Source organism: Poromitra crassiceps (assembly GCF_964638095.1).
Source record: "Poromitra crassiceps genome assembly, chromosome: 1".
In the NCBI taxonomy this organism is placed as follows: domain Eukaryota; kingdom Metazoa; phylum Chordata; class Actinopteri; order Beryciformes; family Melamphaidae; genus Poromitra; species Poromitra crassiceps.
The window spans coordinates 16159383-16183053 of record NC_139623.1 but is presented as its reverse complement, the minus strand read 5'-3'; the positions used below and the strand labels follow the sequence as shown (position 1 = coordinate 16183053).

General features: G+C 44.6%; 3 protein-coding genes across 3 annotated transcripts; 1 reads left to right on the top strand and 2 right to left on the bottom strand.

The window, feature by feature from the left end:
- Positions 1–1058: 1058 nt before the first annotated feature.
- LOC310787338 (germ cell-specific gene 1-like protein) lies at positions 1059–11850 on the top strand (the record flags this gene model as incomplete). The annotated part of the gene is made up of 6 exons (XM_083648729.1): positions 1059–1254; positions 7572–7754; positions 7960–8007; positions 8202–8354; positions 11231–11342; positions 11472–11850. The coding sequence occupies 6 exons, from the start codon at positions 1059–1061 to the stop codon at positions 11848–11850; spliced, it is 1071 nt and encodes a 356-aa protein (XP_083504855.1).
- efcab11 (EF-hand calcium binding domain 11) lies at positions 3862–4284 on the bottom strand (the record flags this gene model as incomplete). The annotated part of the gene is made up of 1 exon (XM_083645039.1): positions 3862–4284. The coding sequence occupies one exon, from the start codon at positions 4282–4284 to the stop codon at positions 3862–3864; it is 423 nt and encodes a 140-aa protein (XP_083501165.1).
- Positions 11851–14377: 2527 nt separating the features above from the next.
- Positions 14378–18672, bottom strand: rcvrn2 (recoverin 2; the record flags this gene model as incomplete). The annotated part of the gene is made up of 3 exons (XM_083644376.1): positions 14378–14466; positions 15605–15716; positions 18292–18672. The coding sequence occupies 3 exons, from the start codon at positions 18670–18672 to the stop codon at positions 14378–14380; spliced, it is 582 nt and encodes a 193-aa protein (XP_083500502.1).
- Positions 18673–23671: the final 4999 nt, after the last annotated feature.

Sequence of the window (23671 nt, the reverse complement as noted above, 5' to 3'; positions counted from 1 at the left end):
TCCCATGCAGATCAGACTGTCCTCCAGTGTTTAGCAGTGTTTCATTCAACTGGTTTAATGCATGGTCTGTTGCGTTTCAGGGGCTGTGGGCTGACAGGCGACATCACGTGAGAGAGAGAGACAGCAGGAAGGTTCAGAGAGGGTTTCACACTCAAATACACCTAACACGAATAGATTAAAGCAGATTAACAGTGATTACTAGCAACATTTCATTGAGATGTGCGGCTTATCCATAATTTCATCAAAAAAGTAATCTCTTGTTTAGATCCCCTCTGTCTTGTCTTCTACTTAAGGTTCAGTAGAGGAGTGCAGTGAGAAGCAGCGTCAGGCTACAGTGTCTTCATCAGGGAGCAGGTTAGAAATGAACCTGGGTTGCAGGACAGTATGCATTACTGTCCTTAACTTATGTGACCCATCCTGACCCCAAGAATACCCAGCCAAGCTAGACGTTGCCATATGGACACCTTGGCTGTAGCTGCCTGTGTTTCATGCAACCACTGTCTTGCCAGGTGATAGATTGGTTCTGAAGATGTTCTGTTTGCCCACTTTAGATGTACTAAGCCACTGAGATTTTGCATTTGTCATGCAATATCATTGATTTGTCATGGGATATATCATATTATTTTTAATGACTTTATGCTTTTCATATCAGCCACATTGATCTAATACATTCTGACAGAGAGATCAGTTAGGGTTAAAGGTCAGAGGCCACATCTGTAACTCCGGGGATCAATAATAGGATAAGACAGTAAAGCTGCCATATGTCTTTGCATCCCACTTTGTTCTCCTAGTGTGATTCACCGTCCATCTAAATCCCTCTTTGTTCCTTCCTCTGATCCATCTGCTCTCTCCCTTCGTCCTCCTCTTTTGTCTGATGTTTTTCTCATCTTCTCCGTACTGTTACATCACATTCATCTTTGCCTTGCATTTAATCTGTACCCTGGCAGCTCATCCCTTGCCAAAACATCTGTCCTCCCGTGTACCCACTGTCCCATTTGTTTGATCTCCACGTGCAATACCTCACGTTCTGTCCTGCCTCCTCCCTCCCCTGTGTGGCCATGCTGGAGCATATGTCCCGTCGCTCTCGCTCCCTGCTCTCCCTGACCTTGACCACGCTGGCTCTGGCCTTCTCCATCCTGGCCTTCTGCACCTCCTACTGGTGTGAGGGCACCCACAAGGTGGTCAAGCCCCTCTGCCTCTCGCCTGTCAAAATGAAGAACTGTGGTCAGAACAACAGCGAGCCTTACACCACAGGTACTGAGACACACTGTCATACACCGTCCTTCACCTCCCCATACATACCACAGGAGTTCTCCTGTATCCACTTTATTAGTTACACCTCTCCATTCTGAACAGCTCGCCCCTGCATTGTGACAGTGTGTCCATGTATAAATAAAGCATGCAGACGAGTCGAAGAGGTTCAGTCAATGTTAGACTCAACTTTAGAAATGGCAACCACAAGACTTCTGGCCACTTTGCGATATGATCATTGGTGCCCACGACTCACACAGACACTTGCATCTCAGAAACAGCCACCCTGCTAGGATTTCCTTCTAGCTAACAGGCAATAACAAATGTGCAAATACAACAGAGATGTGCAGATGTGTTTGATGAAAATGTAGTTGTTTAAAAGAAAAACACAACGCTTTGAAAATCATAACAGTGCTCCTCATTTGTGAAGATTATCTTGCTGAACACAAAGGTCATCAAAGGGTCATCAGTACAGGCTGCTGGTGCCTCTGTAATGCTGTCATGGTCAACATTAGGCCCCTTTTGTGCCACTGAAAAATCAGCAGGAACTCCTTGATGCTATCAAGTCATCACGTGGAATGTTTTCTGTACCTTGTTAAATCAATGATCTAAATAATTCAAACTGTTGTGGAGACAGAGGTCCTACCCAGTACTTAGGTGTACCTAATGAAGGGGATACTGAGCGTGTGTATACATACAGTAGTGCTGTATACACCCTCAATATATGTAGGCTATGTACTTTATGTATGTATGCGTCTGTGTGTGTGTGTGTGTGGTCTAATTATCACTTTAGCCATGATCACAGCCGCATTCATCTTCTCATAAACCTTGTTGAACGTCCAGAAAGCACCCGCCTGACTTTGACTTTACCAACAACTTGGCCTTTACTGTTATGATCTTTGCACTGTGTTTGAGTCCCTGCATTAAAACCAATACCTAGAACTATTCTGGTTCTGGTTGGATGAATGCTTCTGACCTGTTAGTAAAACCATTGTACTTGGCTGCTTGATATGTTTTGATCTCTTTTTGCCCGTACCTTAGTCTTGCAGTGAACTGGATTATGGCTTTAATCTGTGTGGGGTGTGAGGATGGTTCCAGAGGTTTATGGTCTATAGTCTGCTCTCTGGTCTTTATTTCCTCAACAGATGTGCTTAATCCACATTGAGATTAACAGCTCTATTACTCTATAAAGAAATCAACTTTGATTGACAGCGTGCACTTTGTGTACTCTGTAGTTCCACAGAAAGAACACATTGCCAATTACACAGCAGTCAGTGGATGTAATCATGCCTCATGCCACTAGGCCTGATTTAGAATGACCAGGGTGCATGTGACTGTAAAACTGATTTAGAATGACCAGGGTGCATGTGACTGTAAAACTGATTTAGAATGACCAGGGTGCATGTGACTGTAAAACTGATTTAGAATGACCAGGGTGCATGTGACTGTAAAACGCAGGGCCTTGTTACTTTTCAGACCATGGTGCGATGCATAGACTCACGGCTTTCTTGTGTCGCCCATTTTGCATCTCTCTCACTCTAAGTGCACATAGTCTTTTGGTTTCATTTGGTTGTACTGTCACAATGTATCGCTACAATGTAACATTTTGAATGGACCCCAGGAATAGCTGCTGAGATGCAGCAGCAAATGGGATTCTGTTTCCTATTGGGCTTCCTATAATCCCCCCCCCCCATCTCTCTCTCACACACACACTGTGTGTGTGCCCCCCTATGACATCACTAATCAGTCTTGTCACATTGCCTCGTGTGTGTGTGTGTGTGTGTGTGTGTGTGTGCATCACTGACCAGTCTTGTCACAATGCCTCGTTTTGTGTGTGTGTGCGCCCTTATGACATCATCACTGATGACATCACATCATTAGCTAATTAGCCTAATAAAAAAATCTGGCTCTGTCAGGTCACCCGCACTGGTGCCCTTTACACCACATGAAAGTTTCAGCCCGATCATCACACTTAAAATGGCATAGCTGTGGCCGGCCAGACACAGAACGTGAAACAAACAAACATCGCCCACATACTCAATTTTATATAATAGATATATTACTGGCCCTTAATTGATGGTCTAGCCTAATTTATATTTTTGTCTGACCTAATTCCATTGAAATTAAAGATGGGGTAGGTAATTTTCTTTACAACAATTTTGGCAAAATCCAATCTCAACAGCTATCAATAAATCAAATGCTGAGAAAAACATCCTCACTTTTTTATACATATCAAATCTAACTTAAGAGAATAATCGCAAGAGACAATCAGTCACTAAAATAAACTAATACCATATTCAACTAATACAAGCTCCAACAATTAATAAAATGTTCCAGGTCATAGTCAGGCGCCTGTTCAGGGTGGAAGGGAACTGGTGGGAATAGCGTGATCCTCCCACGTGCTACGTCCTGCTGGTGAAACTTCCTGCTGTCAGGTGAAAAGAAGTGGCTGGCAACTGCGCATGTGTCGGAGGAAGCACGGTGCTAGTCTACGGCTCTCTCCAGATTGGCAGAGGGTGGAGCAGCGTCCGGGGCAGCAGTGGGAAAATTGGCCAAGTACAATTGGGAAGAAAATGGGGGGGAAATCAGAAAAAAATAATTCCAGGTCAGTCAGTGGTTGGCCCATCCATAGCTGACTACAGCATCAAAGTCTTTGAAGCTAACATGGCCGTCTGAGTCCTGGTCGGTGTACCGGAAAGCCTCCACAGCGGTCCTTTCAGGCAGACGAGGAGCCACCCTGCTGAAGGCCGCATGGAAGTCCTCCAGTGTGAGGAAGCCGCGGCAGCGCACGTCAAAGGCATTGAACATCTGCCTGATCTTCAGGTGAGGGTTCTCCTCCGACAGCTTACCCACCATAAGAGTCACAAACCCCTCCAAACAGATTCCCGTTGTCTGGGAGTGCCGTTCTTGTCCTATGAGTAGGTCAGTTTCTGACTTGGATGGTTTGTAACCGAACAGCATCACCACAGCCATCTTCAGATCCTCCCTACTCAGGTAGCCATCATTATCCACGTCACAGAGGCTGAAGACCATCTTCATCCTGTTCCTGTCAGCGTCAGTGATTTCTCTTGCATGTCGGCACAGACTGGCAAGAGAAGACATCAGGTGATGATGAGGTGGTGTGTTTTGGGGTTGCTTCTGGATTCAAAACTTCATTAGCCCAGCTTGAGTTGGGGTGAAATCCAAGATTCTAAAAGGTAAAAGCTAGGCTGAGTCCGCTCTGCAAACACAGGAATAACATTGTTACACAAGCTGACATTCTATAGCCCCAATGCAGCTGTGGATTGAACCAAGAACCTCTGGCATGGGAGGCAGACGCTCTAGCAAGGAGGCTAATGCCCATGAGCCCTACCAGCTGTTGCTAGAGCTCTCTTGAGGTGTCAGAGTGAGGTTTACTTAATGCGCAGCTCTACCCACTGGCCACCGTTACATAGTTATCTTTCTTTAGTTAAATATATACATTGCAAGCTCGAGCAATTGTGAAAATGTCCTCGTTGTGACATCATTGGCAACCTTGTGATCTCATCAGTGATGTCATAGATGACAATGCTGTCATCGGCGACCTGGCCACTTTCTTTTTTCGGGGTAACAGACAGACTTCTTATATCTCTTATTATCTTCTCGACTCGACCCCCCAGTGGCCACGCCCAAAAAATATGAATTTTCATCAAAATGATTTGCCTTCATATAAAATCCAAGAAAAAGAGGGTATGTCTTATTTGTCCAGTAGCAATACAATTCTGCATTGGTCTGGAGTCACAAATATTCGTGTAAAATAAATAAATTACACCTCGCTTTGTCCCTCCTAGCCCTATGCTCCTCCAAGTCATTTTACTCCAAGGCAAGGACAGAGTGTCAAAAAACTCAATTTCCAAGCCACTCGGTAACCCCTGGCACGGCTGGCAGCACTGGACACTGCTGGATCCGGAGGGTCTGTCGAATATCCAACCTTAAAACTAACTAAACCGCGCTAACTATTGCTACATTTTCATCTTCTGGAATACAAGATACACTGTAGCCTAGTAGTCGCTACAGTGAGGGAGACGACCCCCGGTAGAAGACGCTCACAAGGAGGACTAGTCAAGTATTGCCCTAGTCAAGTGTTTGAGACCATTGAGAGTTTGAGACACAGCGCTTTGTAGAAAAGTACACAAATAAAAGCTTACATAACCTGGTAGAAACAATTGACTAACGTTAGCAGACTTAGCACTAGCCGCAAAACGCGACTATTTCACTCGAGTACCTCTCCCATCATAGTCGCGCTCGCCCGACCCCTTTATCGAGGGAAAGTTGCACATTTAGCGATCTACAAGCTTCAAACATGCACCAATCACTAATATAAACTACGCACCTTGTTGCCACGGATGTTGTCGAGCAGGCCGCGCTGAGGCCGCGCTTTGTTAACTCGTATTTTAAGAAAGTTTGGGTTATTTGTGTGTCCGGAAACATTATTTTCCCTTCTCCAACGACTCTTCTTCTTTTTTGCTGCTCACCGGTTCAACTGCTCAACTGCGCCACCGCATCATGAAACCTGTGACTGACAGAACGACACAGGGCAAACCCCATACTTGACACATGATGTAATACCCCATGATGCGGTGGCGCAGTTGAGCAGTTGAACCGGTGAGCAGCAAAAAAGAAGAAGAGTCGTTGGAGAAGGGAAAATAATGTTTCCGGACACACAAATAACCCAAACTTTCTTAAAATACGAGTTAACAAAGCGCGGCCTCAGCGCGGCCTGCTCGACAACATCCGTGGCAACAAGGTGCGTAGTTTATATTAGTGATTGGTGCATGTTTGAAGCTTGTAGATCGCTAAATGTGCAACTTTCCCTCGATAAAGGGGTCGGGCGAGCGCGACTATGATGGGAGAGGTACTCGAGTGAAATAGTCGCGTTTTGCGGCTAACTTAGCACTTACTTGGCCTTGAAAGACTTCAAACATGAACAGCAGGTTGTCTTTCTTTGCACAGGTGTTCTTTTTTACATCATGGTTAGTCTTCACGGAAGTTTCCAGCTATCTGGACATCTTTTGTGCAGGCTAGAAAACCTGGCATGGATCTGGAGTGGATTCTGTTTACAAAAACTAATGGCATGGTAACAGAGCACAACATCTGCGATCTGTCGTCAACTGAAACCCGGATGACACTCCTCATGTACTCCTACTGCTGCAGCTGCAATGATGATAAACCGAAAACTATCTGGAACTAGCTTTTATAACTACAATCAGAGCAATACTTAATAATGGCAAAGCTAGTGTGTGAGTTATATTTATAAAAAAAACACCTGTTTCCAATTATAATTAGCCTAATTAATGTCCCATGACTAATAATGCAGTGCCCATTTACCCCGCTGATGCAGAGCACTGCTCGCCCCGCACACGACAGAGCTGCAGACTTCGCTTGTTTAGTCTAAAAAAGTTTATTCATACTAGGCATCTCGCCCACTCGATTCCTATAGGCTCGCCTGCTACATGGGCTCGCCCGTCCTGTAGCTCGCCAAGCTGGCCCTGCAGCTTGCATACGCAGCTCAGCCCCTGCGCAGCCTTGCCTCCTCTATTGGCGGGCGTGCGCGTGCGTGTGTTCCTCACAAAATGTTATTGAGTTTACATGCGCGCGTGTGTGTGTGCGCCCCTTAAGTTTACATCAGTGCTCTTTGACATCACTGATGACAGTATCAGTCTTGTGACATCACTGATGACATCATCAGGGAGTCTTATGACATCACTGATGACATCATCAGGGAATCTTATGACATCACTGATGACATCAGGGAGTCTTGTGACATCACTGATGACATCAGGGAGTCTTGTGACATCACTGATGACATCAGGGAGTCTTGTGACATCACTGATGACATCAGGGAGTCTTATGACATCACTGATGACATCAGTGATGTCACACTGCCTATGACATCATCAGTGGGACAAAAATTTAAACAAACAGAACAGATTGCCCATTTGTCAATTTTATATAAGAAGATTGAAGCGTGTCCAAATTGCACCAAATCCAACACTACACTTCCTGCAGCAACACCCCTGCCAAGTGTGAAGTCGATCGGATGAATGGTTGTCGAGAAGGTCCAGGGTTTGGATCTTGAATCTCTTGCATGGTCTGTGTGTGTGTGTGTGTGTGTGGGGGTGGGGGGGGGGGGGGGGGGGGGGGGGTACCCCTCTGGGTCCTCCGGTTTCCTCCCACTTTCCAGAGATATGCAAGTCAGGTGGACTGGAGACTAAATTGCGCATAGGTGTTGCTGGGAGTGTGAGGGTCACTGTCTGCTCTGCTTTCCTCAGTGGCAGTGCCATCTTCCTGTGCTGTTACAGAAAGTCCCACTCAGAACCCCTCCAACCGCACGCTGTCTCCGGCCAGGAGGGACGAGTTGGCCAAGATCAGACAGAGGCAACTGACCAACGCAGTTCACTATATCTGGGAGACGGGGGAGGACAAGTACGCTTTCAGATACTTCCATACCGGCTTCTGGGAAAGCTGTGAGGAGCACAGCGATGGTGAGATTACAAAGCATGTTTCTGGACGCATGCCCCCCCCCCCCCCCCCCCCCCCCCCCCCACACACACACACACAAGTAGGTCTTGCACTTGGTCACAATAATTGTTCACCTGTCATCCCCCCCAGGTTCAGGTTTTCAGACCCATAAATCCTATATTCATTCCTAGTGTAATTTGTGTTCACATCTCTGAACTTTGTTGGCAGGTGAGAAGTGTCGCAGCTTTATAGAGTTAACCCCCGGGGAAACACACGGTCAGTTGTGTTGTGTTGAAGACGTGACAGTCTTCTGCTGCAGTCTGAACATGTCACTCTGTGCCTGTGACACATATTGTCATTGTAAACAGTTCATGGTTCTATAGGCAGAACATGAACACCGTGTTTATGTTCACGTGTGTGTGTGCATGTGTGTGTGTGTGTGTGTGTGTGTGTGTTTTCACTTGTTACAGGTGTGCTATGGCTGTCAGTCATTTCAGAGTTTACATACATTGGTCTGCTGGGGATGGGTTTCTTACTGATGTGGCTGGAGGTGTTGTGCTCCCATAAGGAGATGCACGCACTAAAAATCAATGCCTACGCAGCTATCTGTACTGCGCTATCAGGTGAGACCTAGTGTATCCTTTAAATGTACACCAGGGGCGGTTTTAGCATCAGAGCTTTGGGTGGGCTCAGCCCACCCAAAGGTCATGGACCACAGAACCCCTAGGGGGGTCCGGGGGCATGCCCCCCCGGAAGAAAATTTTGTACAGTTTCAAGTAAAAATTGATCAAACTGGCGCACTTTGAGATCAAAATGAAGAGACTAGATCTATGAAGAACTACACACATCAATATCTTCTTTACCGTTCTGTGGTTTTACAGCAATGAAAAAATAATTGTTTCCCTATATATACTATATATATTCTGCATACAGGTTACTATATGGTAGAATTATGCTTGCATAAATAATACCAAAATCACTTCAGGGGAGTTTCAAGTAAAGTAACATTTTGCTTTGTAGGCAAAACAAAAGTAAAATTAAATCAAAAGGGAACTTCATAACTTATTGGCTGGAATAATATTCCGACAAGATAATAATATACTGTAAGCACTAAAGCAGGAGTTTGCAGTCAACTAGTTGAAATTAATATGTGGCAGTATTTGTGGGGGTCAAAATCTATGTAGGGTGTACCACCACAAATAGATCAGTGTATGGGAAACACTGACTATTAAATTGTGTGACTAGAAAGACACCAATAAATCTGAGAAAATGTACTTTAATTTTGAACAACAGCACTACAACGGTGGCATTACAAATGGTATTATGAAATTATTGTGTGAAAAAACAAGAATGCCACTTTTTTCATGAACTTTAAGCAGAAAATTAAAAAATAGTTTTAAAGCAAAAATAAATAATAAATAAAGATCATTTTAACATTGGCTCAACCAGCCCATCTTACTGACCACCAGGGGTCCTGGTCCTTAATCCCTTTTTATTACTCCCATGCCACTGGTACTGTACACAAACAAGGCTGTTTAAATATCTGCCTTGCACTCCCTTAGAGCAGGGGTGTCAGACTCATATTAGGTAGAGGGCCGGATTTGTTCAACTGAGACCTCATGGGGGCCGGATTTTTTTTTTACTAAAATCAATTCGACTCATTTACCCATTTACTTCACAAAATAAATACTGCTCTTTCCATTTCTCTTGAAACTGCCTGCATTCCGTGTCAACCTTTCTCTTTTTCGACAGCATCTTGTTCAGGGGCGGACTGGGATCATAATTCAGGCCGGGCATTAGATACCAAGCAGGCCAGGCCGATACGGGCCGACGCGCGTGCCGGCGTCAGAAGAATTTGGGCCGTTTAAAGCTCAATTTGGGCCGTTTGAAGCCAGATGTGGGCCGTTTGAAGCCCAATTTGGGTCGTTTAAAGCCAGATTTGGGCCGTTTGAAGCCCAATTTGGGCCGTTTGAAGCCCAATTTGGGCCAAGTCCAATTTTACAATGAGATGCACCCACTTTAATCCTGAATAAAGTAATAAAACCACTAGTAAACCAGTAGGCGGCGCCTGGCCTGCTGTTCAGTGAGTGGCCTGACTGCGGGCACAATTTTTTTTTTTTTTTTTTTTTTTGCAGGCCAGGCCAGGCCACCGGGCATTTGCCCGACGTGCCCGATTATGCAGTCCGCGCCTGATCTTGTTGATTCTTTTGTTTTTTGGTAGGTAGCTGAATGCGCGATTCAATTCCAGCGTGGCATCATGGCGGCTTTGTTTACACCTGATGACCTACTGACATACTTCCTTGTAGTGCAGGTTAATTAACTTATGAATGAACTCTTAGCTTGCTTATTAGCCACAGGTAGTTCATGATAATGGGGTGCGAATTTAATAATAATAATAATATATATATATATTTTTTTTAATATTCCAAAACATCTCGCGGGCCGGATGAAACCTGCCCGTGGGCCGGATCCGGCCCGCGGGCCGTATCTCTGACATCCCTGCCTTAGAGGGAAATAACAAGCCTGTAAGAACTTTTATTGAGATACTGAACTAACATCACAGCAAGACATAAGTGATGCCATGCACGCATGTTAAGCTATCGTCATCATCACATCAGACAGGCTGTGTAAAGCAGCCACTTGCGATTCTGAAGGGCTTAATTTCATTCAGATAACAAGGGACCCGTTTGAAAATGTTTGTCACTTATGCCCATATGTTTCTCAAAAAACATCACATCCATTTACACCCGCTTACTGCGAGCTAGCATGACATGGCTGGCTGGTGCCATGGTAGCCTACCTACCTTCCTCCAGTCCACCTGTTTGTCTGGCAGGCACAGCGACAAGTTCTTTTGTTTAGCCTACGACAACGTTACGTGCTAATTTGCATATCAATATGCGCTAATTAAGTAACTACTAACGACTCTGACTGCTCAATGCTCACCTCAGTTTCATTGATCATGAGTGGGGAGAACGATTGTGTGGACTGTGGAGGACCACTTCACTGCTGTAGCCTACTGTGTGTGTGACCTGTGTGAAGTGATGTGGGATTAGGCAGATAGATGGAGGCGCAGCCGCGGTTCTAGAAACTTTTCGGGTGGGCTGAACCCCCCTAAATTTTTGTCTCAGCCCACCCTAAGAACATAGAGGGGGGGGGGAAACATGCACACAGCACATTGAGTGTAGTCAGAAACTGCTACTAATGACCACCATGGATTTGGAGAGGGATTAAAAAAAAAAAAAAAAAGTTTTTTTGCCTCTATTTTTTTGGATGGGCTGAGACTATTTTTGGGTGGGCTAAAGCCCACCCAAAAACGGCCTAGAACCGCCCCTGATGTACACTATATATCACCTATATCTACCTCCTCCTCTCTAGACCCTCTGCAAACATATTCAATCTCTCTCTCGTTCAAATCCTTCTCTTCTGTTTGCTTGGTCCTCCACTTTATGCAACACACAACAGTTTGATTCTGTTTCATGTCCCCCCATCTCCCATGCAGGTCTTCTGGGGATGGTGGCCCATATGATGTACACCACAGTGTTTCAGATGACAGTTATTGTGGGCCCTAAAGACTGGAGGCCTCAGACCTGGGACTACGGCTGGTCTTTTGCGTAGGTGGTTGACCGTTACAGATGACATGCTCACTACGTGTCTGTATTATCCAGACCAAGCATGCATAACATTGCACTTTAAGATAATGATGATGTGTCTCTCTACTCTCTCCTCTCCTCTCCTCTCAGCCTTGCCTGGGTGTCCTTCAGTTGCTGTATGGGGGCTGCAGTGGTCACACTCAACTCCTACACCAAGACCATCATCGAGCTCCGGCGCAAACAGATGCTCCGTCTGGAGGAGGTGAGAGCCGCCACTCACGCCCCGCCCTATGATGAGATTGTTCCACCAGGGGGCGGGCTCTACTCTGTCAGTGGCCTCCTGCAGTGTCCAGACGGCATGATGGACGTGGCGTGGGCCACGGATGGTCGAAGTGTGGTCGAAGTGGGAAACGGGGATGTACCGACACTGGTTTTAGTAGGGGGCTGTGGGTCTGAGGGGTGTGAGGACTGCGAGAGGGAGATGGATGAGATGAATGAGGCCATCGTCCGGGTTGATTCTCCCTGTTAGGGGATCGAACCTCTAAGGGCTGAAAAACGGAAAAAGGAAAGACATTTGTTTTACGCTGCTGAACAAGGATCAATATGAGAAAGCAAGAGATATTGGACCCTGTTGTTCTTTTCTTCCATTTTGACTTTTAATGAACTTAAAACATATCAACATGCTACGATAATGTATGTAGGTCAGACTGACATGCATGGCTTGCATGTTTCTCATCTATTTCTCAGTGCCTAATAAGAAAGTGATATGTCTCTTTATGTAAATGTGTGTTTATTATGGGTATATCTTCAGCTGAAGTTGTAATGTGTTATGAGGACAGTCACCTTACTGTTTCTGTCATTTCACTGCCTTGACTGAATGGGTCCTTTGACACCTAATACCCGACAGAAGAGCGTCCTGCAGAGAAAATGTACAATATAGCCTCATTTATCTGAGAGGGACTTTCAAGCCACTTTCATTTTCAACTTTAGGCCACTCCTTCTCTCTCCTGTCAGATAAACAGAGGGGCGGAGTCTGTTTCTCTATTGATTCTCTGTCAATCTTTGTTAGTGTGAAGTCAATTCAGCGGTTACTGCATGGATGCGTCTCTGTCCATGTTCTTTTGTCACAATGTTGGCAGATCGAATATTCTGATGCAATGTTAACAGATGCTATATAGACACTTTCTGCAGATGCACAGACAGACCCATAAGATAGACACATAGAGACAGAAAGATGACAGAGGTTTTGAAAAGTCTGCTCTCTGATGTTGAACAGAAGATTATGAGAGTAATCCCCAGTTGGAGGAGAAATAGATGAGGCGAATGGCATGTGAAGGGGTGGCTCACGGAATGAGTTGGAATTTAGGAAACTGCATATGCACACACACGCACACACACACACAAGAATGTGCAGTCTGCACAACAAAACAGCACACTTTCAGGGAATCATTCTGATTTAGAAATGATATTAATTTATTTGATATTCTCCCTCCAACTCATTATCATCCAGGCAGACATTTATAAATGCAAACATAAATGTACCTATTGGTGACCCAATTCCATCAAATGTTTGCAGGCTATACATTTTTAAGTGTATTTTTATTTTATTGATTGGGGGGGGGGTATTAGATAGGAGGCTAGTAGTTTGACAGGGAAGGTAGGGAGAGAGGAGATTACATGAGTCAAAGGGCCACAGGCAGGGGCGGACTGGGATCATAATTCAGGCCGGGCATTAGATACCAAGCAGGCCAGGCCGATACGGGCCGACGTGCGTGCCGGCATCCAAAGGGCGGCGGCGAAAAATTTGGGCCATTTGAAGGCCAATTTGGGCCGTTTTAAGCCAGATTTGGGCCGTTTGAAGCCCAATTTGGGTCGTTTGAAGCCAGATTTGGGCCGTTTGAAGCCCAATTTGGGCTGTTTGAAGCCAGATTTGGGCCGTTTGAAGCCCAATTTGGGCCGAGTCCAATTTTACAATGAGATGCACCCACTTTAACCCTGCATAAAGTAATAAAACCACTAGTAAACCAGTAGGCGGCGCCTGGCCTGCTGTTCAGTGAGTGGCCTGACTGCGGGCACCAAAAAAAAAAAAAAAAAAAAAAAAATCCAGGCCAGGCCAGGCCACCGGGCATTTGCCCGACGTGCCCGATTATGCAGTCCGCGCCTGGCCACAGGTGGGATTTGAACCCTGGCCGGCAGCATGAAGGACAAAGGCTAAGCCTTTGTGATGTGCTCTACCAGGTGAGCCACTGGGGGCGCTGCAGGGTGTACTACTGAATCATCTATGTGCTCTACCAGGTGAGCCACTGGGGGCGCTGCAGGGTGTACTGTCATATGAAATCATATTGGATTTTCTGTCTGGGATAAATGCATTTGAAAAAACATGACCTAATGCATCACTTTATCAATTAGATTTCTGTCAACCTACCACATTATTGTATACAGTGTTTCTAGGTCAAATAGGAATCTATAGTTTTCTGGGCTAGATATTAAATAATTTTCAAAGCACAGATTTATGATAAAAACCTTTAATTCCTTGTACAGTGTGTGGAGTACAGCACTTTATCTAAAACCAGTAAGATCATTTCAGGGCTGTCAAGCTACAACCAGCTGCCAATAGGGAATAATACTTGTCCAGCGCTAACATCATGTTTGAGCTGTTTAAAGGTCCCCAATAGAAGCACATTTTAAAAACACATTTATCAATTACATACAGATTACTTTTTATGGGTTATTTTCCCCAGCATGCATACATATCACACCAGGCTAGTTACCATAAATGCAATCTTGTTAGTATCTTCCTTTTGGCTGTACAAATATAAGTTTTAATACATGCCTCAATTTAATATAGGCTATAAATGCATTGAGAAACAGTAGTAAGATAATGTAACAAAGAATTCTTCTTACTGAAAAGATAAGTATAACCAAGAAAATATTTACAAGGAGGGATCTGCAAGGATGACATGAGGAGGGAGAACAGAGCCGATGAGGCTGAGAGACAGAGAGAACGAGAGGGTAGAAAGCATGGAAAGAGTCTACAGGGAGAAGAGAGGGGCTGACTATTGTTTGATAGGTTCATAGTGAATAAGACGCATAGCATTTTCATTTTCAATCACCCCTTTGATGAACTCGCCTTCTGCCAATCGCTCTGAAAGGAAGAGAGAAAGAACAAGAGATGTTACAGTGGGAAGTATAAGATAGCAATTGGACAGCCGTGAAGTTAAATACAGTAAGGACCGAGTCTGTGATCTTATCTGAGAAATCCGGTTGTATCCTATGTGTGGGTGTACTTGCATTAAAGACATGATCATGGAACACAGTTCAGAGGAAGGGGGGGGGGGGCTTTAGATGACATCGTGTTTGGTTGGTACACAATAAACCTTGCATGACACGAGTGATGCTGTAACATGGGGTGTTCCTCCAGGTGGATTTATTGTATGTTGTTAAGCCTCAGCAGACCACATGTAAAATGTAATCCTATGTGTAGGATCAGCTGCTGGGGAAAGGTAGTAAGGGCTTAAGGTGGTATTATGCTCACCCTGCCGTGAAGGGCGCGGGGGTGGAGCGAGGGCCGGGCGCGTCAAATGACGTAAATTTGTTGGGCGTGTTTATTCGCTACCTGCGTCGGGCGCTCGCCGTGTGCCTGATTTTTTTTCTCACAGCGCGAGCAACGCACGGCTTCTCTCCAAACATGGCCGCTTTCAAGCCACTGAGCCCTGAACACTGAGCTGTGTTTTCGCCACATTTCTTGACCCATGTGGTAGGCTATAAACTTTGATTTGCAACTGTTCGTTTTTAGTCATTTCACCAAGTAAATGTGTTGTGTTGAGAGCATTATTGAGAGAGATTAAAAGCAGCACAGAGTAGGCAATCAGGGCTGAGAAGTAAAACGGCTTTCAGTAAAAACAAGTTTGGTGATTCCTTCATGTGCTGATGTGCGGTCGTTTGAGAGTGAAAGCGCACTCAGTACTGCACATAATAGCGTTTCATTGCGACTTTTCACGGGCTGTTCTCACTATTACCATTGTACAATACATGCTGATCACTTGGCTGATCACTTTCTGAGTATAATAGCATCTGCCCCAGCGCGAGGTCTGCACGGTGACTCCCGGAGACTCGTGGAGCTCCACCCCCACGGAGCTTGCTCGAGTATAAGAGCACCTAATTTTACTCCTCCTCTCTCTCTCTCCCCCCCCCATAAGCACATGGTAAGATAACCTGCCATGCACTGCAGGGGCACAATGTACTGTATGTGTGTATGAGCTCATGTGTGTGATTTCCTTTACCGTGGTCTCTCTTCTCAAAGAAGGCCCACAGCTTGTTGGCTCTCTTCTCGGGTGTGTTCTCATCCTCTGGTAGCCTGGCCTGCTCCTCCTTTGGGATCAGCTTAAATATGGCCTGGGAAGGGGCAAGGGACAGGGTACATATAACATGTGTGATAATGCTGCAGCATCTCTCGCAAATCATGTATGGAACATTGACAGAGTACATGCATCAAATGTAAGCAAACTAATAACTAGTCTGTATGACACATTTCTGTGGAAGCTCACAACCCATAATGGCCATAAGTGTCTTGTGGGAGCTTGTCGTTTACTAAATCACACCTGATGGTGACCTACTTGACCACTAGAGAGAGCTAAGGAGCCAGTATCTTCTCCTAATGACAGCCTTGTTGGCTAGTCTGTCTCTGGTTATGAGCCCTTACTGACTCTGTGTCAATTGGCTGAATAAAACCCGATCAAATGGAAGTGAAGCTTACGCATAATGTGGTTGTATGTAGTAATGCATTCTCCTCATGCCATTATATACTGTACAGTATGGCTACCATCCTATGGGGCTGTCAGCAGTTACACATACAAAGTCCATGACTATTTAAACTCAGTCCACATTACATTCTAGGCCTGGGTCATTTTTTAGAGAGCTGCATGGCGCTACTATCAATCAGACTGTAAATATGTGTACTTTAGGGTCAGGGCCCAGTTGCACAAAGCACCTTAGGTTAAGATTTCCCTTAGGGTCAGAGTTAAGGTGTCCATAAAATTGAATCAGCTGCACAAAACACCCTTAAATCTTCTCCATAAGGTTAAACATTTTAAGAAAAACATAAGCACAAGATGTAAGGGTGCAGCCGATTCTATTTTATGGACACCTTAACTCTGACTCGGACATCTTAACCTAAGGTGCTTTGTGCAACTGGGCCCAGGCCCAGGCCCACTTACAGAACACTCCCCCACATTTAAGACACCAGATGAACATGGATTAGAGCCAAGACTCAGGACAAACACATAAAACGTTATCTTTTTTTCTCTCCCCACTGTCCCTCCATCTTGCCCTCCTGATCTCATACTGTACATAGCCTGGGTCAGACTGGGAGATTGCAGATGTACTGATTAGTTAGAAAAAGAAAAAGAAACAAACAGATCTGTGCCAAGCAGTTGCATGTATCTCCCTTGCCCAGAGCCGGACAGATGATACAAGTCAAAGATCAACTTGAACTTTTCTACCTCCCTTCCTTATTGACTTATTGCCTTCACTGCTCATCTTTGCTTCATACCAGAACACATGAGATCTGCAGGATTATTGCTCTGTAATAACCATACACATGTCTGTCTATATCATTTAGGAGATGTGTTTTTTTACCTATGCTATTAAGATGCACCTCTCCACAGAGTGTACAAATACTATGACAGATCTATTAAGATGCACCTCTCCACAGAGTGTACAAATACTATGACAGATCTTATTTTGTTGTATGTTTTTTAACATCTGGCAGAGCTTTGAAATGTGGCGCCTTTGGTTATAAACACTGTGTGTGCGCATTATGGACACAGTCCAGTTGGCCAGGAAGTCAATCCCACTGCAATGCCAGCTGGGTTTCTGCTGGCTGATCTGTCTAAACCTCTTACAAGTCTATATAATTTGTTTTAAATCAGAAGATAAGAAACTTTCCATCACCGATCAAATTGAACTTTGGTTATAGGAAAATAATTGACTGATTATAACTAGCATGAAAAACACAATGATCGTGTTGGCTCATGAGTAGTCCCTCCATAAGCACGGCAGGACGAGGCCCAGAGTAGCGTTGCTTAAGAGTGGAATTGCCGACATTGTTTGAGGGCTAAACCTGTAAGCGCATAGATAGATTATCAGGATTGGGAGGCTCAAATGGGCTGGCAATTAGGACTGGGACCTACATACAGTGGCAGCCATGTCCAGTTGCTGCTCCAAGCAGAAGGCCTTTCGGCTGCCATACCAGAGCACTGAACTTTGTTACACCATAAGGGACATTGCTTTAGAGAGTAACTAATATCTAGACTGTGTATTAAGAGGTTGAATTGGTTTAAGTTTTGTTCAATTAAGTTAGGTTTAAGTATATTGAATTATGTTTCTGTTTTATCGTTGTTTAATCTGCCAATGACAGTCCCTGCAGGGACCGGTCATGGCCCATACGCCATCTGTACCATGACAGGAATGGACACTTTCCAAGGAAATGGAGCTGCATCTGAAATGGATCTAGCTCTGATGTTGTAGAAAAACACCTTTTTTCAGGAACCGCTATTTTCAGGAACCACAATTTAAGATTTTTTTTTAAGGAAATTACTTGGACCTCTGATGCTCTCTAGGTTTATGTCAGCATTGCAATAAAGATCAAAACAGCCAATATGACTTTTTCTCATTCTTAGTCAAAATATGACTCTTTGAGTTTGCCTTTGAGAGAGTGATAAATGTCGAGTATAAAATAAATACATGTTTATAAGACATTCTTCTCTGCCATAGATGTTAAGAAGCAAAATGTATTGAATGTGTCAGAACATTACAGTGTGCAGGTTGGCACCAACTGCAATATTTTGTGAAACATGCCCTGAATCCACACCATCCTATGCCATCCTGATCCTCCTCAAATAAGAACTATCAAAAGACTCAATAGTTTGGTCTTCATCATACATCACAGCACATGATGGACCCCCCTCACCTGGCAGATCTCTGTCACTTCTGTCTTGGTGATGTATCCATTCTTGTCTACATCAAACAGCGAGAAGGCCCACTCCAGCTTCCTCGTTGTCTTCCCTGTGGAGGTCATGTGTAGAGCAATGATGTACTCCTTGAAGTCCAGTGTTCCGTCATCGTTGGTGTCAAAGGAGCGAAAGACATGCCGTGCATAGCTCTTGGCATCACTCTCTGGGAAGAAGCGGGTGTAGATCTGCTCAAACTCCTCTGGAGAGATGCGTCCAGTTGGACACTGCTTCTGGAAGTTCTCATACCACTGACAGATCTCAGTCTCAGTGAACTTGGTGCTGAGCTTCAGGTCCTCCAGGATCTCCTTTGATATTGCGCTACTTGTAGCATTTCCCATGGTTGTGGATTGTAGTGTTTCCACACAGAGTTAAGTGCCGGCTCTGCCAAAATGTGCCTTGGCAAACTGGGACACTTGGTGTCTTTATAGATTATTTATGTCCCTCTGCAGCAGCTCAGCAGTTCCCTTCCGCTTCTTCTCCTTTGTCCAAAATGTCTTTCTGCCTCCAGGCCTGTTCTGTCCTATTGAGTTCTGTGGCCAAAAATAATCCTGGAAGTAATTTTGAAAGACATGGTCAAACTCAAAATGATATATAAACCACTTGTGAAATGTTGAAATGATGACTCATTACTCACACTATCAGTATGGTCAAGAGCGTAGAAAAAGCCAAGAGACCTACCTGTGATATAGAAGACGGATGGAGCTTTGACTGTCTGGACACTAGGAGAGTCAGAGATAGAAGGAGGCAAGGGGCAAATAGGCTTCCACTGCGAAGGACTAGCTTAATTCTGCTAATACCAGATTTAAGGGGGCTGAGCTTTTGAATAAACTGAAATCACCCCCCCCCCCCCCCCCCCCCCCCCCCATATTCTCTAACTCATCTTTTCTCTGCTGCAAAGGTCTATGAAAGTGTTGAGTCCATTCTTTTCTATTAAATTATTTACATCTGTATTTACATCGGTGTTGATGAATCATTGGTGTGTGCACTATGGCGTTGATTCATGAGCATCTATCATGAGTTTTCACATAATAATATCCTAAAAGTAATGTTATTCATCTTTATCGACAGAGGATCTTTCAACAGTGTCCTCCTAAATTGTGGTTGAGACACCGGTTGAGAATTTGAGTGCTAATCTAGGATGGCTGGGCAACATTACTGGTCTCAGATTAGCAGACATCTTCTTTGTCAACATGGTTCTATGTTGGTTTACAAATCTAGCAACAGGTTCTCTATCGGTCAGCAGCCTATCAGTGGCTTTAGGTGACCATTGACAACTAATTCTGGACTGCCATCTGTCCAAGGAGTTGAGCTGTGACACGTGCACAGACTCCCCCATCATGGCATACACACCTCTGCTCCCAGGCCCCTCACATCATTGACCCTGTCAGCCTTCCTGTCTCTGTCCATGCCTCCTTCCTGCTGTAGCTATCTGATGATGCTGTCCTTTCCTTCACTTGTCTGTCATCAGAGCTTTGTTTCGCTGGGTACCTTCATTCCAAAATGATGTTTCTCTTCTTCCCCCTCAGAGGCCAGGCCTTGTTTGGTCTGAGGCTGGAATGCTTTCCATTTTCTTTTATCTGATAGACTAAAGACTGGTCTGGCGCACGCACGCACGCACGCACGCACGCACGCACGCACGCACGCACGCACGCACACACACACACACACACACACACACACACACACACACACACACACACACACACACACACACACACACACACACACACACACGTTACTTTGCCTTAATTGTTCTTGGCTATGAGCTTTTATAGTCTATACCCCAGTAATCATTCAGGCATTGCTCTAGTCTGTACATGGTGTCCATGCTTACTCTCCACCACCATTGCACTGCTTGTAAGGCCGCATGACACTTTGGCATTTCTGTCATCAGTCTGTTGGCTTTGTGCCTCCTTTGATTAGACTGAAAGTATTATCTGGAATGGATTGTCTTAACCATTGTTTCAAACAGACTAATGCAGCATGCAGGCAGAGGCTGTGGCAGAGCTTCGTATCAGGGGTGCGGATATAGAAAAAGCATATACTTTCACAACATTGCCCAGCTAGCATTTTTCCGTAACTTACTTACTCCTCTGCCTATTACACTTTACGATTATTGTCCATGTCTCTGTTTTACAGCAGGATTTTCTTTGCTCTATAAATACGGTCAGAGAGTCCATCTATTGGATTACTCCTGTCCCGATCTGTCCCATCCTAGCCCAACACTTAGCCAATTACCATCATCATTATCCTGTGACAGCCATGGCCGATGGAATTAGCCCCTCCCCTTCACAAAACAAGCCCTGAAATTTGACCCCTACCTACTCCAGGCTGTGCTCAAAGCCAGCTGAAGCAAGTGGATTTGTGTTCAGTTTTGTTTTCCTCATCGTGGAGAAGGTGGAGATGTATGGAGGGAAGACTGCCTCTAGTAGCCTAACCTCGCGTCACCAGGCTCTTCTTGGCGAGAAAGAGCCTGGCCTCCGTTTACAAGGGATTTTGTCACTCGGCCTGTTTCCGGCCTAGAGCCCGCCCTAGACAGGAAACAAGCAGCGGAAACTGAATAAGAAATGGACGTACCGAACAACGTTTTTGAACAAGTTCTTGTAGAAACATCGCAGATTTACAATATCACATATTAATTAAGCCAATACAGAAGCTTTTTTTTCTCAGGCTCTAGCTAACGTAACCTCGCTGCGTCAAGCTAACGGCAACAAAGACGATTTTTTTTGGCGCACTTGTTTCCCGTTTCCTTGGTTTACCATGGCCAAAAGCGTGCCCAGACTACTAGCAGCCTGGCTCCAGACCTTCAGAGTTGTGGAGTTGGCTGTTCTTCTTCTTCTGAAGATGGAAATGAGTTTACGAGTTGACAATTCAGTCTGAATATCAGGCTATGCCTCTAGATCTGTGAGGCATTTCTCAGGCAATGTGGATGTCTGGCAGACTGTGAACTGGCATCTAAAGCACTTACCAGTGTACAGTTACCAAACTGACACTCAGGTTGTTGCAACCTCATTGGAGTCACAAATCACAAGTCTCTAATAATAATACATGTTAAAATAAGCACAGCAGGTGAAAGTTCAACAACAAAACAAATCAACAAACCTAAAAACATCACCATCAATCAATGTCAGTGACTCACCATTGGCTGCATCACAGCCTATTAACTAACTGTATCAAGCATCACTTGGGTTATTCCATCAACCTGTGAGATTGCTTGGCCTCCACTCTGACATAATATGCTACACTTCCCTACTTGTTGTCACACCGTTTTCACATTTGAAGTGAATCATATCCACTCATTCTTATGTGCCGTGATGTATACAAATAAATCCATGGGGGGGAAAGGATTTTGTTCTATATTGCCTTTTTTCTAGAATGAAGGGTTCAATAAAAATTGGGATATTTTGCCATTTTCTCCACAACAATGGAGGAAACACTAACAAAACAAGCAATTTTTCCAACAAGAAGATTCAGATTCACAATCATAGTTCAAGATAGTGACAAGGTTAAGTGCAGTAATACACCTCGGGTCCTAGAGTCTTAGAAATAAAACCGCTCAAAATGGAATCTAATCTGCAATTGTCTATCGAAGAAAAGAAAAATGAGAAAGCGGGAAGGGAAAATGTTAAAAAAGATAAACAAAACTCCAGAATCCAAACCCAAACAATTGCCTCAGTGGGACACAACCCAAATCTTAAGAGCGAAAGAGGGAGGAAAAGAGGAAGGGAGTTGCTCCTAGATAAATACCAGCTAATGGGTTATAATGAGGCTTAATGACAGACGAGACTTTCCTACCGAACACAAGGAATGAGAGGAACAAACAAATGATGACAGCAATCTTAACAATTGTGCCCAGCATCTTGTGAGGCCTCAGGGTGTGACGCACTTGAGAAAGGTAACGGGCAGCGGGTCCCATACTTCCACTTCTACACTGTCTGACCATAGAGAAGGTCAACAGCCTCACATCCCTGTCCCACAATAGACCTGCATCTGGAGTCAATCATCTCTATGAGGTTAGAGGACATTCATCTAACTCCATTTTCCACTGACCCGCTAAACTCCTGCCTCAACAAGGTAAGCAATTGATTTGTTTTTTAAATGTCGCCTAATAAAATCCAGTGTTTTTGCTACTGTAAAGTTATCACTTTTTAGAATTATTGTAATGTTGTCTATGTTTTGTAATCGTTTACCCATCCATTTGTCAGGGTAAGCAAGTTTACTGCTCTTTCATATTACATTCATCCAACTAATTAAAAAATAATCCCAAAAAAGCACCCAAATCTACTACCGTATATCCACTCTAAATTGGTTCCAATGGAAGTGGGTAAAAAGTGAGACATATATCACCTGGCCTTGCACCCCAAAATATCAGTTTTTCAGCTTTTGATTGAAACCAATTTTCAAACACATAATCTAGGGCCATGTGTGCTGTTTCCCCTTTTAATGACCAATGCTGAATTGCCATTATTAGGCTGTTTCCTAACCAACAACTGTGTGTCATACTGAAGGAGTGAGAACAGGAGCATTGAGAAGAAAGAAGAGGAAGCCACAGCGCACCATCGGATCGGAATAAAAACCAACCATGAAAACAAAGCTGGAAACGCTGGATCCTTCTGCTTTGCAATCCTCCATGTCCGCTGTGACCTATGACCCCAGGTCTGAGGCAGTGACCTTACCAGGGGGGGTGGTCTCCGTGGCAGGCATCACCGTGGTGACCGGCGGTGCCGAGCTGTCCTGTGGATCCTGCATGATGGCGTTTGGTGTTTGGGGAACTCTGATTGGCCTCAGCGTAGTGGCTTTGGGACTGTGGGACCAGTCGCAGCGGGACAAGGGAAGCACCTCTCACCTGCTGGGGCTCGGGTGGGTGATCCTGGGTGTCAGTTTTGGGGTGGTGGGCAGCGTGGTGGCCTTTTACCTCCTGACGAAGAGGAGGAGAGAGAGGACACGAGAGCAGAGGGAGGATGGGAAGGTGGTTCTCATGGAGGAGAGTGGGAGAGTCATAAAGACTGTTACTGTATAGGAGGGAATTGATCAAATAAAGATAGATAAATAGAGAAAAGTGATAGATGGATAAAGATAGAATAAAAGAGAGACGCTTGACACATTCATGTTCATGTGATTTCAGTCCTGTCATAATCTGGTTTTGTATAATCCTCTTCCATTCATCTTTCACATATTCCCTCCTTCACTCATGATACTGATTACAATAATGTTTTATTTATCAATTTTGCATGTATACATGTACATGTATTTATGTTTGTATGATGTGTGTGTGTGTGTGTGTGTGTGTGTGTGTATATAATATATAAAGTATATATATATATAGTGTGTGTGTGT